General features: G+C 40.7%; 1 protein-coding gene across 1 annotated transcript; it reads right to left on the bottom strand.

Annotated features, from left to right (window-relative positions):
• Window positions 1-14: 14 nt before the first annotated feature.
• On the bottom strand, window positions 15-18,134 carry YWHAB (tyrosine 3-monooxygenase/tryptophan 5-monooxygenase activation protein beta). The gene is made up of 6 exons (XM_036902185.2): window positions 17,970-18,134; window positions 6,603-6,905; window positions 4,300-4,423; window positions 3,197-3,360; window positions 2,195-2,290; window positions 15-1,884 (listed from the first exon to the last, which is right to left on the bottom strand). Exons 2-6 carry the CDS (start codon window positions 6,900-6,902, stop codon window positions 1,828-1,830), a joined length of 741 nt encoding a protein of 246 aa, XP_036758080.1. The 5' UTR covers window positions 6,903-6,905; window positions 17,970-18,134; the 3' UTR covers window positions 15-1,827.
• Between the last annotated feature and the right edge of the window lie 1,177 nt (window positions 18,135-19,311).

Here is a 19,311-nt window from a genome sequence, read left to right as displayed (position 1 = left end):
ATTCGCAGGCACTAACTGATAAAATTTTTTATTTCACTTTTGAATTTTTACACTTCTCCTGATTATTCTGTGTAAGGTGGAAACTAGAACTGTTTAAAAGACATACACAAATCCAGTACATTAATAACCAGGGATTTTTCTATTTTTTCTATACTATTTTCACAACCACGGGTGTGCTTGCTATGCAATATAACCATCACAGAAGCAAACGTGAGGCAGAATACCAGTAAGGAAAAACAAAGCAAGAGCTACCAGATATACAGACAGGCTCGTTCCACATTCACTACTGCATTTTCAAGCGCCAAGGATTAACTGCACATTTTTTTTTCAGCTAGAAAGGAGAGGGTTTTTTTTTTTCTTTCTTTTTTTGGTTTGTTTTAAATCAGTGCATGAACGTCTCTTTTCTCATTTCAGCAGATGGACACTACAGCTACGTGTAATGTTAAAGGTTGAGAGGGCTACTGTGAGACTGGTAGGCTGGGCTGTTCTTGACTCTCCCCATGTAACTTCCCTGCATTACAGAGTCTCGTTTAAACGTATCTGCTAACTTGGCTGGATGAGTACATGTGGGAGATTCAGTGACAGGAACTAACAAGCACTATCAGGGCTGCAGTACAGGAGAAATCATAGACATTCAAAAATACCTTTTTGATCCAGATCTTGGCATGACTTAAGAGCAACCGTGTTGAGAACTGGAAGAAGACTGAGCTATGGTGCTGAAGCTCTTCACAACTGTCTGAAGCAAGGCCTGCTCACCAAAGTGTTCACTAGTTCTCTCACCCCTCCAGGCCCCCTACCCCTGCCCATGCAGTATTAAAAACAAAAGACAAAGATAAAATTCAAAAGGAAAAAAAATGTAAGGAAGCAGGACAGAAATTTAAAGAAGGAAGAGAAAACCAAAGTCAATGTCAAAAAGGACAGTGGGAAAGAATGTTTAGATTTCAAAATTTAAAAGCCCCAAGCTAGGGAGAACTCTGACTAAGCACTCCTCAAATGAAAGGCAATCTCTGCAGATCATTATTTTTAAAGGTATTATCCAGGTAACAGGTAAGGCCGTTGTAACATACAGGGCTTTTTACTTTTTAGCCTGTGGTGATAAGAACAGATCCCACTCCTGAAGCACATGTTATCAGTAACACATTGCTGTAATCAAGGGGGTTTAGTCACAGGGTTATACAAGCACTGGGCCTTTTCATGGTGTTATAACCCAGTTATCTGTCACAAAGAACTTCAATCTCAGGCTTGGAGTTTCCTCAGAAGATGACACTATGGACATTTTGCTGTCACGGACTTTTGAGTGGCAACAGCCCAAACTGGCAAATGTCCATAAACCCTGAACACAGGCAGAATTACTATCAACTACCATGAACTCAAATGCCAACCAAGGGTGCCCCACTCCAAGTCCCAGCGTCACAATATAATTTCTATAACTTTCTGTACAACTTTACAATGGAACTGTTTCAGTGATTATTTTGATATCAGATTAAACTTTCCAAAAAGTTACACATAATTTGGGTCTACTTTTTCTACCAGTTAAGAGTTCTGTTAAGTTACAAAACCCCATAATCACAGTGTTCAGTTAAAAAAAAAATTAAACACACAGTAATCCTGTTAATCAAAATCAAAACTTCAGAATGCCGTGGCATTTATGTGACCAATCTTGAGATTTAGATACAAATACCAGCTTTATCCCATGGACCATTTTTGCTAGGCTGAGGCTGTGAAAAATCGAAAGTCGACATACGACTTTTTTTTTTTTTATCGCACAAAGGGATGTATGTGGAGGGTACAGAGTGACACTGAACAGATCACAAAGCACGATAGACATTAGTTCTCTCCCTCCCCAGCATCTCCTTCATCTCCCTGGTTTTCTGACGTCCACAGCTGCAAGAGAAAAACAGAGCTTTAATCAAAGTAGGGCTACTAAACTTTACTCAAGGGAGTGGCCCAGTCTGTCATCGTACCTCACTCAATTGTTTAAAATTCTTCCTGTATTACTGTAGACACTGATAACTACAAGGACCAAACACTTCAGCAGTCATTTATAACCAATTTAAAAACTTAAAAATTTAACTATACTTCCACGGTAAAACCCCCTCTTGAGTTTCACCTAATAATAGTGCATTATTAGGTGGGTGAATGGGACTGAGAAGATAAACCTCCAGAAGCAGCCACTGAAATCAGTAGTACTTACAGTGAGATTGTCCCTAAGCAACTGCATGATCAGGGTGCTGTCTTTGTAAGACTCTTCATTCAGTGTATCCAATTCAGCAATTGCTTCATCAAATGCCTAAAAACAAAGAGCCTTTAGCAAAGAATTCACAGGTTCTTTGGAGTGAGTTTAAGCTCAATTTTTTTCTGCTAACAAGTGAATATGCTCTTTGTGGACAGCACTTAGGAACTGAGGCTCTTACTTCCTTGTTTGCTAGTTGTTTCAGCAAACATTTAATGCATGTTTATAAAGCACTAAACAAGGATGTAATTCCTAGATAAGAACTTTACTGTATCTAATAAGTCAGCAGATATTACTGTTAATCCAATACAAATTTACACAATTTTCTTATTACCAAAGACATTCCTAGTAGTCCTTCAAAAAAAACACACACTAAAATTGAAAAGGTCTGGATAGAGGGGATAAAAAGGGAGAATAGAAGTTCACACCACTAAGTCTGATTCGATCAAGTGATGGAACTTTTAAGACTTCATTTCACATACTTCTCCCAAAATAAAAATTTAAATAACAGTGTGCATGTTGAAAGACTACAAAAATATGCAGAAAAGGCAGTTGGGGTATCAAAAGAAGATAGGTGGTAACCAGGCACATAAAGAAAACATAGCCTGATTTCTTTCATTTATACAGCCATAAATTCAAATCTTAGTACAAGGAATATATGTAATGGAGGCTTAGAGCCCAAAGCTTGACAAGAAACAACAAACGACTTTCATCCTGAGTTGTCCACAACCCCACCTCACCCCCAAAAAAATAGTATCAAATAACAAAAACAAATCAGCAGGAGATGCTGAGAAGAAATTACGAAGTAACATGTCTGTACTTACTTCAAGAAAGATACATTTCCACCCCCAGTAATTCTTTAAAGTCCAAAATAACAAGTTATGTTCAGGTAATAAAAAGTTATAAAAAAGCACAAGCACTGTTGTACTGTAATCAGAAGCCACAGAGGATGACCTTCCTCACCGTTTTCGCCAGGCTGCAAGCCTTTTCAGGGGAGTTTAGAATCTCATAGTAAAAAACTGAGAAATTAAGTGCAAGCCCAAGTCGAATTGGGTGTGTAGGCTGCATTTCTTTCTTACTAATTTCAAATGCTTCCTGGTAGGCCTGCTGGGAGTTCGACACAGTGGCTGTAAGAAATAAAAAGGTTGAGTTCTTTTGTAGCTTGCATCATACACTGGAGCACAATCAAATTATTGTACCAAACTGGGTTGGACTAATGGCTTATCAAATGAGGACTCAGTCTCTCTACCCTTTAACAATCATTTGTTAAATGTTTATTCTAAGCCAGTACTATATTAAATGTTTTGGAGGAAAGCAAAAAGAGTATGATAAAGTCAACTAAAGCAGTTAAGAAATACAGAAATAACCTTTAATAAGACAGAATGTGGTAACAATTTGCTCTGGTGGAAAGATCATGGACTTTCAAGTCAACAGACCCCAACCTGAAATCCCAACTCTTACTATAGGTGTGTAGCTCAGAGTAAGTGAAACCTCCAGAAGCCTTAGTTTCCTTATTAGAAAAATGGACAGATTCCCACCCGAAATTCTTTTTTTTTTTTTTTTCTTACAACAGATTCATATGTAGCAAAGGATGTATGTCAGGAGGCAAAGTGGATAGACGCCTGAATTCCTACTGTACCTTCCCAAAGAAATGCTCTAGGCCAGTCCTACCCGAAATTCTTAAGGTTGTGTGAGGAATAAATGAGACTCTAAAATACCTGGTACATAGTAGGCACTTTAAATCAAGAAAAGGCTATAATTATCACTACCACAATAATACATGTATGTGATAAAAGAAATGGTGGTTTCATGCTGTCAAACATTTTAAAGTTGCACCTCTAAAAAGAGCTACTCAGTCATCTTGAAGGTGAAGATCTGTGTCAGTGCACTACTGACCCAGGCTTGCAAAGCCCTCCATATTCCCCCTTAAATATCCTGAGTACTGTGTTAGTGTCTATGAAGAACAGACAAAAGCAAAAATTGTTAAATTATGACAAAAGACTGGCTCCACTACTGATAAAATTTCTTTAAGAAAAAAAGAAAAAAGAAAAGAAAAAATGACTTACTTTGTTTATTGTCTCCAGATGCCACCTCAGAAAGATATCTAAAATAATCTCCTTTCATTTTCAAGTAGAACACCTTACTTTCTGGTTGTGTAGCATTGGGAATAAGGTATTTGTCCAACAGCTCCTAAAAAATTATCCACACTCTGTTAAGAATCTGGACTTATTATTTACAAGATGTTAAAACTACATTTGAGATTCAAGATACACACTACCACTTCTAAATAATTTTTTTGAAGATTTAAAAAAACATATTTTCCATCCAAAGCTTTTAAATGGGTTTTAGCCCAGGTCATAACAGCAGATCCTGAATTCTTCTGTTAAAAATCACTCTGACCATCCATAAGGGGTTGATTAAAGTACAACATACAATGGGATGCCCTGGAGGCCTTAAAAATGATGATGCAGAACTACACTGATAATATGGAAAAGTGCTCAGAAGTCTGAGTGGGGAAAAAAAGCAGATTATAAATACCACATGAATTCGATTTTATCATTAAGATGTACATGTGTACACGCACACAAATATGTAAGGGAAAAGTCTAGAAGGATATTTAACAATATGTTAACAATGGTTCTCTAGGTAATAGGATTAGAAATGATTTCTACTTTCTTATTTATATTCTTTTGCCCTGCTCTTTTGTTTAAAAAACAACAAACCTTGTATTACTTTTGTAATTACAGGAAAAAAAAAAACTTTCCATTTTGGGAGGAAAAAGGTGACAACAGAGCAAAACTGCTGAAAACTTAAGTTTAGAATCAATCGGACCTGGGTAGAAATCCCTCCTCTGCCACTTACTATCTGTATGACCCTGGACAAATGGCCTCATCAGCCTGACCCATCCTTAGCTACACAATGGGGAAGCGTAACAGCCACCTTCTAGGGTAGTTACGAGGATAAATGAGCTAATATAAATAAGGCACTGAACACGTGCCTGGCACGTAGTAAGCACTCAAAAAGTAGCTAATACTATTATTAATAATAAATTCCTTTAAACATTTATGCTTACAACAAAAGCAGTTCTGAAGGAGTCCAAGCTTCGTATACAGAGCAATATTTTCGAAGAGTTGTTTTAGAATGTGGCATCCTGAAAAACTGGTTAAGAGGCAGTAAGTACCATGCTTTTCTTCACATTCTTTCAGATGCTCTTAAAAGCTGGTCTACATTTCAGGAATTATGGAACTTTCTTGCCCTTGGAATGCATGCCATACTTCATCTGAATACCAGATGTACCTAACATTCAGGAATTAGCGCACCATTAACAAACCCCCAAATTACCAACAGGCAACAAATTTAGCCATGATACTCTTACACCACGAGTCTAACAAAAAAAGCAGCTCAATGCAAAAGCTTAGTTATAAGGGGATTTAAATCAATCAGAGTGATCAGATGCAAGGGGCAGTAGTCATTTTAATATTCTCTGCAGACAGACAGGGTGGAACTCCTTATGGGTTAGGGATGAGGAGTACTGCCTGATGGCTGACAAGCTTTGTACTGGTTTTCAAAAGAAAGGTGTCATGGGCAGTGACTTGGAGAGGCAGCCAGCAGGGGAGGAGGTAGATCCACAAGTGTGAATTCCTTTTCCCTTCAAAGCAGCCCTCACCGTTCATTTTTACCTGATTTCACCTGGAAGAAAAAGAAAGTTCCCAGTGGGCTCAGGATGTGAGGGAAAGGCAGTATGATCACCACTTGCTCTAGAATATGCACCCCTCCCATCCAACCCCAGGTTGTGGCCTGAGTGAAAGGAGTTAGAGACTAATCATCTAAGGCTTATATAAGGCACAGGGCAATCCCCACACCACTTCTGATTTGGCTCTGGACTACAGGCCCTAACTGACCAACACGGCCAACTCGCAGACACAAACAGCACGTCACACTGCAGCTGACGGGACAGGCTGCAAGGCAGCTCAACTTCTGCTCCAGTCTTCCCCACTGAAGAGAATCACCACACACACTAACATACAGAAGAGCCTATCTGTGCTTGCATCTATCTAAAATCCTGCCTATCTGGCTTCAACTTCTAAAGAAAAGATGGAGGGATGTTCACTAAATGTTCCTGTTTTTCACAAGTCTTTTTGAAGGGAAAGGAAATACCCCATAACTGATGAGCAACTTCTATGATCAAGTAAGAAGTGAGAAGAATCGTATCATATGCTTAAAAAGCAGTTGCCAATGGCTTGCAGCTTTCCAGTATATTCAGGCACTTTTCTCTCAGGTCAAGAGTTTGCATTGAGAGTTTGCATTTGTACATTAAATCAACGCTATTTGGAAGTGACTGTTTCAGAGAGAAACACTGGCCCCTCACCAGAACATCACTGCAGATGTCCTGCAGCTCTGCCTCGATCTTCTCACGGTACTCTCTGCCCAGCTGCTGCTTCTTCTCATTCCTCTCTGTTTTTTGTTCAATGCTGGAGATGACTCGCCAGGAAGAACGGCGGGCCCCTACCACATTCTTGTAGGCCACGGAGAGCAGATTCCTCTCTTCATTGGAGAGTTCGTGCCCCTGTTCTGTGACTGCCTTCATGGCCGCAGCCATGTCATCATAGCGCTCAGCCTGCTCGGCGAGCTTGGCTTTCTGAACCAGCTCACTTTTATCCATGGTCATTCCCTAAAACAAAAGCAAGAGCAAAAGAAAGAAAGAGCAAACATCAGGCTTCAGGAAATGCACATGGTGAATCTTCTTCCAACCCATCTGGGAAGAAACATAACTGAATGTGAAACATCTATGCTCTCAACAATACTGACTATGAGCACCTACAGGGAAGGTCTTTTTATTATTTTGGTCAATTACTTTTCCCCAAAGTCCCACAAGACAGATACATTCACCCCTTTTTTGGGGTGAAGAAATGGAGGTTCAGAGAAGGAAATTGATATGCCCAGTGCAACAATGCTAGGAGATGGTAGAGACAGAATTCCAGTTCAAGCTTCTGTCTCTCAAGGCTTTTGTTTTCTTCCACTACCCTAATTTGCCTCCTCAACACATGGAGACTGCTTAGTAATTATTTCTTTAGAAGCTTACGCTAAATACATGTCCTTTGCTTCCTCCAAGAATTGTCTGAGTTTGCCCAAATCTGTTTTTTCACATAATACGGGAAAAACACCTTAAGTGTGATATTTGCCTCAATCATCCTTAAACCAAAAGATAGTAACTTTAAATGTTATGCTTGGCAGGGTCCGTTAAGCAGTTGGTACCTAAAGAAGAAGAGCCATTTTCATATCTTTGGCAGTGTGCTAACTTTGTTACACAGATACACTGGAGACAAAAGCATAAATTAAAGGCAGGTAGATTTGGCTCTTTCTAGTACTAGCTCTGCTGCTTACAAGTGGTACAACCTTGGTCAAATCACTTAACCTGAGAGCTTCAGTTTCCTTCCAGGAGAATAGGAACACTACCAACTATCCACAGGGCCACTGTGAGAAACATGAATTAATCTCTGTAGGAGTGCTTTGAAAAGTTCAAGCATTATATACAAATACCAGGCACTAACTTTGTGCATGGTGTAGGTTACAAGAGATATGACTGTATTCAACAAGATGCACAGCAAGAGAACTCTGAACCATAATTAAGTTCATTTAAAAGTTTTTCTGAAATAGACAAAAATCTTACTGACTTCCATTTATCAAACCCTTTGTTTGTACACCAGTCAATGAATACTTACTTCTTCAATTATTTAACTCACCTTAGTCAATTCCCTACTATAATAATCATACTTTATAGAGTACAGTAATTTTTTAATAACATGTAGCTAAAAAAATTATCCATTAACCAGTAATAGTTTTATGTACTGTTGATTTAAATTTCAGTATGTTCATCTACAGCACAGTGTAAAAATACACTAACATAGTAAGGTCTAAAAAGATGAAATACCACTTTAGACAGTAGTAAGATTATCATTATGTCTAAAACATACATGGCATCACAATTTAAGACTGAAAATGATCAGTAATTTTAAAATAGCAAAGGAAGTATAGCCCCCACTCACAAAAAGCCTTAGTAGTCATCTGTTTTCAAGGGAGAAGTTCTACAAGAGAGGCCCCTACCACATAAAAAGGTTCTATTAGACAGAGCACAATGATAAGATATAACCCAAATCTAGACAATTCAGAAACAGTTGATTCTCTAGTTGAGAACTACAAATTTTCTTCCTACCACTTATAGTTTCAATCATATTCAGAGCTGTGTCCTGTGTAAGGGTAATTCTAAGGCGACACTCAGTGAAGTAAGTCACACCTTGATCCATCTGACATCTTCACCCACATCAGTAGAACAAGACTGTAACAAAGAAAATAATCCTCAAAAAACAGTTCATTTGCTCTCCTACATTTCTCAGCAACCCTCTGTACTCAGGAAGGTCCATATGGTTAGTTCTGTTCAATAGAAAATATGCACAAATGATGCTACTTCCAGGTTGAAACTGCAAAAAGCCTATGTGTGGTTCAACAGGCATCTTCTCTTACTGATACCACCCAGGAGGCCATGTGTCCTAGATGGTGCTGTCACAGAATGGTTGTTCCTATAGCCCAAGTCCCCGAGGGACTGTGCAGTACAGACTCCTGCAGACCTGCACTGGACATGAGGGGTGAAAAAGAAAAGAACTTCTGCTGGGTTAAGCCATTAAGATGCTGGGGCTGTTACCACCACACAAGCTACTATACTCTAAAACAAGTACATCAAAAATACACCATTCATCATCTTAAAATTATATACTCTCTCAGTATGTCCAACTTTTGTGACCATCAAGTCTTTCAGATCAGGGCAATATCTCCATCATTAAATAAGCCTACTTCATTCCTAAAAGTGAGAAGCAGAGAGAAGCCAACTTTCAGCAAACTGTAGAAATTTCCTAGTCTACAGACTAGAAAACTAATTCAAAGTTAGCAGTCACTTAGGAGCCCCCTCCAAAGTTCATAAACAGCACCTGTGCAATTTTACCTAGGAAAGATTCCAATTAACCAAGTACTGGCCAAAAGCCAATTCAGAGGTGGGCCATCTCAGGCAGTACTGTAAGCGAGTAAGAGAGAAATACAAAGGATCAACACTGCTAAAGGATACCACGAAACTCTGGCCCTACTAGACCTCCCAATTTAGCCCCCCAACCTTCTCCCCTTCCAAACATTAAAAGTTAAATCACACCTCTCAAGAATCCCAACTACTCCTTGGGACCTCCCAAATACACAAGCCCTGTTTCAAAAAATAAAATGCAGCCTTTCCAGTTTGGGGCCAACTATTGCAAGCTTCTTTGGGATAACCACAAGAGCTCCTAGAGACTGAGAACCATCACAGCACAGTAAGACTGAAAACATGACTTAAAAAATACATTTATCTGTTTAGAATTTTTAAATTACCCACACACACAAAACAACTTACAAACAAATCCATAGCTAATGTCCTGATGCCCACTGCTTACATAACTTCTGGCTTATATAACATGGACTTTCAAGCAGCTAGACCAATTTCAACAGGAAATGGGTTACACAACACCCAGCAGTTTGGAGGCAGGCAGCAGACAACACAGAAATGAAATTGTTCCTATTTCTGCATCTACAACAAACCTCTTGTCCACTCCTTCCCTAGTCTCAAGGCTTTCCCTAGTCTCAGTCTCTCACTATCTTTAGCCCCCTTCCTGTCACTGCTATCAAATCCATTCTTTAAGATGACTGATGATACTTTAAGGGACTCTCATCAGTCACTTCCTGATCAAAATACTTTAAAGGTGCCTACTGCCAATAGTAGAATCAGATTTCCTCCCATCAAGTGAAGACTTTCCAATCTATCCTCCCAAATACTTCAAAGCACCTGTTCTTCACAAGCACATCAAATCCTCATTACATGTAGGCCTCATTCCTTGTACTTCTGTACCCTACATCAAAATCACTCTTAGCCAGCCTCCACCCTTACACTCAATAACTGTAAATGACTCTCTTTGGGCTACTCCCTCAAATATAAACTCAACCCAGCTTTCAAAGTACATAATTTGGCTCCTCTGTGCCTGTCAGGCTTTCTCACCATTTTCTAACATGTCTTTTCTCTCAGGCTGGACATCACTGAAGACCCATAAATGTCAGGCTCAAATATGTTAACTACTTTTGTAGTTCCCTTCATCTAGAATGCTCTCCTATTTACTTCCTGCCTATGCAAAGTCCATCCATCTGTCTAGGGTGAGAAAACATCTAACCACCCAGCCCCACAGATCAGCTGACCCACCCTGCCTATGAATCCAAATACACTTACAGCCTATTACACAGTCTGGAACTTCTTTATGCCTACATTCTACATGTTCTATGGTAGAAATGATGAGAAGTACACCATTTACAGTTTCATGTGCATTAGGTCCTCGAAGGAAAGCTTCACATTTTTCATTTAATGCCTAAAATTGCGCCAAGCACAAAATTAGTGCTCAAATAAGTTATCTGTAAGTTTTTTCAATATATTATTACTGGGAGAGTAGAAAAAAGAGAGGCTACCTATATGTGGCATGGCAACAAGGCAACAGTACTATGTATAAGGGTGGGATGTGTTTTACAAAGCCACTTGGCTCATTCAATCTCAGTCTTCCTATCTATAAACTGAAGGTAAGAGCATCTACCTCAGGAGACATGCTGTGAAGAGAAGGGGCAGGGAATTAAAGAACAGTAAATGTGGACATCTTTTTTAAAGAATGCATAGTACAAAACACACTGGAAGTACTTCTATTCAGTACCTACACATCACTGCTTTAGCCTACAATGTGAGCTTGGATTTTAAGTCTACAACCTATGAGAAGGAAAAGCAAATCTAGATTAATCTTGTACAGAAAGTGAATATTATAATGTTAACATTCCTAGATAAAACTCCACACCCTCAATGTCCTCAAAATGGACACACATGTTAACTTTGACACTTTCAGTCATCAGTTTCTAGTCGAATTTGCTAGAGATGCCAAGTAGTGATGGTTTATAATCAGGACCACTTTTCTTCAGAGACTTTGAACCAAGGCCTGTCAAGAAAAATAACAGCAAGAGAGACTTTGTCACCTCCTAAAAAGCCTTAAAAGACTGCAGTCTCATCATCAGGGCCAGCATTAACAGCAGAGTCAAGATACCAGCAAAGCCAAACTTAGTAGAGGCTGACAAGATGACTAACCCTGCCGTGGGCCAAGAGAATTCTGTGTTTAGGGCGTAGATCAGGACAGTATGGACATGGCTCAGAACAGGACTTCTCAAGCACAGCCACACAATAATGATGGATATCTGTCTATTCTAAGCCATTAGATGCAGCACTTCAGAGGACTGGGCAGCATTTGCTGATTAAATCACCAACAGCTTAGTGAAAATTTGGAAACTATCTAAATATTCAACAGGGAAGTGGTTAAAAAGATAGTTGGTCAAGATTACAGGGCCATCAAAAGAAGGGATTTAATGTCATAGAAAGATTAAAGAGATACATATAATGGGGGGCAGGGTGGGAAAGCTGCACAACAGTATTCACTTCTGTAAAATATCCCCTAAAGAATATTATGAATAATTCTAAAGGTGCCCATGAAATAATAGGACTTCCTTCAGATAAATGAAAGCCTGTATCAGACAGTAACTGCTGAAGCAAAGAGAATCTGTGAAACCCCTTCTAACTCAATTATTTGCCTAAGGGCTATTCTTCTGGCCAGGGTCAGAATACTGAGAGGTCATTTTCCCAGTGGCCAGAAGCAGACATCAAAGGATAAGGAGGGAAAAAATAAAAATATCAATCCACTGCTAATCCATACTTTTTAAAAAAGCATTGCAAAGGAAGGATCAAAATGTGAAATGTGGCCTTTAGAGGTGTTAATTTTCAGCTATGTTTTGTTTTCAAGGAAAAGAACACGCTCAATTATAAAATACAGACTTCAACTGAGTTTAATAACTTGCTAGAAATTTTAAATGAGGATTCCATGATCTATCTTGTGTCAGGATTATAGCAGCTCTAATACTGAACATATATGAAAGGGTGCTGTTTTTAGGCAAGCTCTATATACAACACATCCGGACTTCTAAAGAGAAATTAAGACGATTTTTAAAATAATTTATCTGAATCTCAGTTTCTTCAAACATTAAGAGGAGACATTAATAGCTACCAATAAGATGATGTACACATAGCGCCTGGAGAATGCTAGCTGGAGCAAAAGGCTCAAAAATGGACATATTCTTACTCTTCAACTACTTCACAAAAATATATGTATATAATTGAATGTGTGTTGAAATAACTGCAATGATAAAGCAACTAGCACTCTAAGAACTCTTCTTGGAGTTCAAAAGAAATGCAATTACAATATGTGATCCTCCCTTCAGAGAGCTGAAACTCCCACAATAGGAACAGGAGGAGAGAGCACACATTTAAGGTTATAAAGCTTTTCCTAGAAGCAGCACCCAGCTAGAATTAGAGGGAAGAGGTTTAATTTAAAAGTGGCTGGGTCCTAATTGGTTTTTTGAATTAGAGGGGTTCTTTATCAAAGCAAAAAAGGGAACTCCAGGTAGGGAAAGGAAACATGGATGTATGAATAAAGTTCATATACGTTTTTCTAAATGAAATAGAAATCAAAGGCCAAAGTAGATAAAGAAATGAGAACAGTTACGAATCTGGAGAAAGGAAATTGACAGGAGAATCTTAAAAATCTAGCTCAAGTTTCCATGGGGCAAGAAAGCAAATTCTGAACAGTATCCACATATGTACCATTCCACAGAGAGCTCCCACAGCACCATAAAGTCAAAGTCAGAATTCTAGAGTCACTCTGTTCAAGGAAAGACAGACACTATGCTACTTCAGGAGGGACAGAGAAAGTCAGAGGGATCAGGTTGTTAGCGGGTGTAACCTAGAAAGCGTTAACAACTCGGCTATTAAAGAAAACTACTCACTGAAAAACACCCACTCTAAAAATGTCTGCGTGTCACTCTACACACAAAATTCAGAGCCCTGTAATAAACTTAATTCCATTCAAATATTCACAGGCTCTTTGCTAGAAAATGAAATACAGCATGTCTGAAATACAAAGTCACTGGCATTGATGTCCGGCAAACACTGAATTGTGGAAGGAAAGAAACTGCCCTTCTATCTTAAAATCCCTTCCCTCTTTCATTTCAGTTGTTGAGTATCATTGTTAATTTTGTCCCATTAGCCAAAATTAAACCTCAAAAATGGAGGTGTTGAATGACATGCCCAAGGTCACACCATGTGACTCCAAGGCAGATATGACAAATTGATCTCTAGGCTCTAAGTGATCAATCCAAATAGACAATATGCTACCTCTGACCCATAAAGACAGCCCAACCGGTCAATCCTGTGAACAAGGTTCAAAAATTTTGTGGCCACCAACAAAATGGAGTGATCCAGTCCAATTTACCAGTACTACACACGAACTCCATAGGTAACCCACCCTCTTTAACCTCAGTTTTCTTGTGCCCAAGACAGGCAAATTTACTTAATAAAGTTCTTGCAAAGAGTAAATTAGTTCATGATGCAAAACATTTAGCACAGTTCTGCACACTGTAAGCACTCAAATGGCAGGCACACTATATTCCACACGAGTCTAACAAACAAATGGGCAGAAAGTGAAGGGACACTTACTACATACATCATTTCTTTTAAATCTAGATGGCTTTCTTCAAAGGTCGTTAAAAGAAAGGCACATGTTAACTCAAGCCTATTTCTAAAGTAACACTAATCATAGTTTGCCATAATGTCTTCATTGACTCCCACACTGGATTGTGAGCTTAAGGTAGGAAGCCAGACTTTCATCTCTGGCACCGAATGTGTAGCACAACACCTGCTACGCTGAACAGAAAACTATTTGATCAATTGATGCACTCTTTTAAAGTGAACAAAGCTGTTATTTCCTATGTGAACAGAGGTAAGTAGACTACATGTGACCTATAAAATACAGATTATATTTATACTTTGTCTTAGACTACTTTCTGAAAAGTTATCTCAGCTCCAATCAGGAGATAATACCACACTTTCTAATGTTTTTCAGCTACCACTTGTTATATACTTATAGATTCAAATTGAGTTTCAACAAGTCCTTGGTATACTTTCTGTCCACCTCCTCTATTAAAAAATCCAATTGGTTGGCCACACAAAAAGTCATACTAGCTGGCTGGTTTATGGTTTAGTAAATAACAACAGAACTACCCATCATCTATGGTCCGCCTAAATGTGCAAAGCACTTCAGGGTTCATATCAACTTATTTAATCCTAAGTATCCTATGAGGTAGGTGTCATTGTCCCATTTTCTAGATACCAAGAGTAACTTACCCAGGTCACACTGATATATCCAGTACATGCTCTCTCTATGCTTCACTATCTCATAGAGACCAATTATGATTCTCATTAGGAAAATATGGATTCAGGAAGACAGAAGGGACAAATTTTCAAAGAATTATACAAAGTTATTACAGTGAGCTTTAGAACTGGCCTCAGGTTAGTTTTAAGAATAAAAATAAAATTAAGAAATTAAAAACAGCATTATGCCAAAATCTCAGCAGACCGTCAAATAAGCTTTAAGGTGAGGTTTGTAGAAAAACAGTAACAATGGCCAGAGCTCTTTATCTACCTTCTTGTAGCCTCCAACCTCTGACCTGGTCACAGCCATTCAGAAGTAACTTTTATTGTTGGGTCCCTTAGGGAGAACAATGAAATAAACTAACAAGTATAGGGACTGGCCAGATTAAAGAAAAAAGTAATCTCACTAGTCTGCTGGGAATGACCTGTTCTCCTAAGGCCATCAATCCATCTCACCCCATTGTAAGTACGTATCAGAAACACATAACTATGCCTATATTAGAAGATCTTTGAGCAGAAAAAGCAGGAAGATGATTGGCTTTTAGCACACATATCCCAAAATAGAAAGTACTACATCTGTCTATTTTTCCTAAGTATTCCCCTTAGAAAAATTCCCTCCAAATCCAGCTCCAACTGTTGAAAGTTTCTCCATTCTGACATATTAGATGACTACTAGAATATCATATGTAGAGACCAAGAAGGTTCTAATTATATAACTACTTTGTAACTAAACTTTTGCCCCCAGGGTGAACTGTCACCTCTCCCAAGAAAAATGTAGGAACCAAAAAATTTAAAATCCCTTTACAAGTACATTTTAGTTCACTTTCTAGCTTATCTTCATTTAAAGGAAAACTGCTTAGTTTGATGCAACTATGCTACTTAACTATCACTGGTTGTTACGAACACTTCTTAATATGCGTGAAGTGCTTAGAACTATGCGGGGCACATAGTAAGCAATGGTAGTAGTAACTCACGACTCCAGACTAACTGCCTGCTCCTACCTGCTCAGTTGGGTGATTAAATCACGAAAGAACAGATTCTGTATGTCTATGCTATATGGCTTGTATGTTATGTTTCATCTATGTAATCTGTATATCCATGAATTTGATAAAATAACATTTATTCAATACCTACTATATCCCTGATACTTATTTTAATTATTTTGTCACAACAACACAACAAAGACTATTACCATTTGCACTGTACAGATGAGAAAACAGGCTCAGAAAGACTAGAGATGCTATATACAAAATGAAGTTCTGCAATAATATATCACTTCTTTTACAGTAACATGCACACAAAACAGGGATGAGTCTCATCAGAATGGAACTGAAGAAAAAAAGAAAGCCATTACTAGTTAACTCTGATTAAAAAACAAAATCAAAAGCATATATTTAATAATTTACAGTTTATAAAAAGGCCTCACTCTGCAGATAAACTAAGAACCAGAGGTTAACACACTGAAGATCACACAGCGAACAATGCTGCAAGACCTGAGTCAATTTATCTGACTCCAAATCCAGTGCTCTTTCTGATTCTGTATCCATAGCCAAATGGGCAAAATGCACTTTTTGCAATGGCCCAAATCTCTGGAGACGCTGCCTTGGGAACTAGCATCATGGGAATTTGCTCAACTTGCTTTCATGGAGGTCGCCTCCCTCATCTATTCAGCTCCAAATCTAAAATGGCTTCAATATAACACAGGCACTGCATGATGGGAACGCTGACAGGCCATAAATATTTGCTTCTGATGAATGAAGACATTCGATCTAAAAACTAGGTGTATGGTCTAGGCCAAAGCGCTTCATTTCTTATAAAGACTCCATCTGTAATATGGGTGAACGGTTTGTTATCTCACTGAGAGAAGCCAGGAAAATAATTCAGCAGCTACTACTGGATTATTAGCCTTCCATTTTGAAGACCAGATCTAAAATTTCAACTTGGGTGCAGTAAAACTGACAGGTTTCACCCTCACCATCCTGTGTGCTGCAACGTCTATAGACCCAAGAAAAATGAGGGCCCACACAACTGAGGTATTCCTAAATAAGAAATGGGGTGCACTGGAAGCAGTACATAAGAAAATCACTAGGAACCGATTAATATTTATACATAAAAGTTTCTACCAAGAAAATGCAAAAAAGCTGAGCAGCCACATGTCCAGTTGTATTATCTGCACGCATGTGTGGATGCCTATGAACAACTGAGACAGAGAGCAATGCAGACAATTTTCATATTCTTGAAAGGGCTTTGTCTTTCTGTTTTGGGTCCAATGGCCACCCGATTTTTTATGTTCAATAATATCACCTTGCCAAATTCCATCTTCCACATAAAGGAAGTAAAAATCAGAGCCTGATGCTGTCTAGGCTTACCAAAGAGAAAAAAGCAGTGAAGGCAAGGACAGGAGACATGCATTTTTAGGAAGGTTGGCGAACTGTCTCACCAATACTGCCGCCTTTGAAAACCCCATTACATGCGAGTTCTCCATTTGCAATAGACAGATGTACTCATCTTCTGAAGAAGAGGGGCCCAAATCATTCCCTCCTCTTCCCCACCGTTAACGGAGGCCACTAAGGCAAATTTCAGTCCTAAAAACGTGCTAACACAGTATGGGGGAATTTTGGGCGAGAACACAAAAGACTCTGGCATTAAATGACGGTAAATACCGTGAGAAAACACTCCGATTATCAGCCTCAGACATTTCTTTCCTGGGGAGCCGGCTTGACTCATTAACCGGTTCCAACAAATGCATTTTCTTGATTCAAACCACCCTGTACTTCCCAGGGAACGCCGGGTCCTGCCAGGCTCCCAAACCAGCGAATGATGAAACGGCTTTACTGCAAAGTGGGAGGGGGTTTTCCCTCTGCTCTCTCCCAAGGTTAAACCCCTTACCTATCCAGGGGGAGCCAAGCGGCGGCACTGGGTCTCGAGAACTCGCTCGCGTCAGATTTGTTATAATTTTTGTAAACCGGAAAGCAAAGAGCAGGGAAGACAAGGCTGAAGGGGTCGGTTCTCGCCGCCCAAAGCGCAGAGATGGGAGAGGTCACGCGATGATCGAAGCTGGGTAGTGAGGGAGGGTCCGCGCTCCGCAGCTGAGCGTCCCTTCGGGCCGGGTACCGAGCCGCACCCCGCCTGCCCGCAGAGCCGTAGGAAGCTAGGGCGGCCCGGGCCTCTCCCAGAGCTAAGGGCCCGGCCCCGGAAGCAGGGAGGGGCCGCGGCTCGGCCAGGCCCGCGTCGCAGGCCGCCGCGCGGAGCCCAGGAAGCCGCGCGCCCCCGCCTCCCGGGGCCCATCCACCGGGTCTTCCGCGTCGTCGCTCCCGCCGCCGGTGGGAAGCTTCGAGCTTGGGCCCCTGGGGGCCCGGGCGGACCCTGCGCCGCACTCACCGTGGGAGAGCTGCAGGAGGCGAAGACTGTTGCGAGCGAAGCTCCGAGCACAGATGGCTTCCTTCCCAAGCCCACTCCTCAGGAGGCAGCGGCGGCACTGGCGGCGGAGGCACAGCTACTCCGGCTCCGGAATCCGCGGCGGCGGTGGCGGCAGCTCCACTTCCGCTCCGGTCACCACTTCCGCTCCGACCCGAGCCCCGCCCCGCCCCAGCGCCGTCTCCTCATTGGGCGAGCAGGGCACGGGGTTGTTCCGGCCGCCCGGGAGGGGCGCTGACCGAGGGAGGAGGGAGAGCGGCGGGCCTGGCTGGGCGGTCCCGGCGGTTGGAGCGACGGAAGTGGGGGCGAGGAGAGGAAAGAGGAGGTGGGAGAGGAGGGAGCGAACCTGCGGGGGTCAAGAAAAGGGACGTGCGGGACCCGGGAGGACAGAGCGATGGCTGGGGTTGGGCCGGCCAGCTACCCGGTTGCTGCGTTCTCAGCTTAGGCTCCAGGCGCCAGGCCCAGACTACGAGGTCATCGGTTCACTCCCCACCCAAAAAGGAATCGTCGCGGGCCGAAGGTTGAGGTCAATTCCCTCTTGCTGTATGCTTTGAGAATACTGGGCCTAGGGACGGACAGAAATGCTTGCTCCTAAATTTTCGCTTAATTTTTTCCATGAATCCTTCAAGGTACTTGTCATTTTCTCCTTTGTGGACTGAAGAGGCCACGAGAAGAGCTAATGTCCTTTTTTGAAGCCTGTCTGTGTGTATGATCTCTTAATTGAGTACCCCGTTACCAACACCCAGACTGCTCTCACCGTTATTAACTCTGCTCTACCAGAGCCAGTTTACTCTTAAACCCAGTTCTTCTAAGTGCCTCTTAACCTCTTCTCCCTCCCTTTCATTCATTCTTTAAACAAATGTTTATTCAGCAGGCTTTGTGCTTAATGCTGGAGGGACAGCAAGAACAAGACAGATGGGACCCTGTTATCTTGGAGTTTACAGTCTGGTAGAAGAAAGAACAAGTAGGCCTTTGTCGTCTCTCTTTCACCCTTAGCTTAATTAGTAGACTTCTAAGTCATCATCCTACCCTCAGCCCTGCCCCCATCAACTGCCAAGGTGATCTTTTTAAAATGCCTTTCTAATCTTGTCCCTTTTTTTCCTAAATCCTTTGGTGATTACTCAGACAGTAAAAGACAATTGGTAAGCTCCCTGAGTGTGACAGTCAAGGTTCTCATGAAGCTGCCCTTTACCCTTCAGCGTTTCCCTGCCATTTCTCCTGCATCATAAAATACTAGTTCAATTGGATGATTCCTTATCCTCCCAATATGCCAACTCCAGTATTTCTAAGCTGTTTGTGTTAGTTG

Source organism: Manis pentadactyla, chromosome 5 (genome assembly GCF_030020395.1).
Source record: "Manis pentadactyla isolate mManPen7 chromosome 5, mManPen7.hap1, whole genome shotgun sequence".
NCBI lineage: Eukaryota > Metazoa > Chordata > Mammalia > Pholidota > Manidae > Manis > Manis pentadactyla.
Note: the sequence above shows the minus strand (reverse complement) of the source record. Positions and strands in the feature narration are given on the sequence as shown.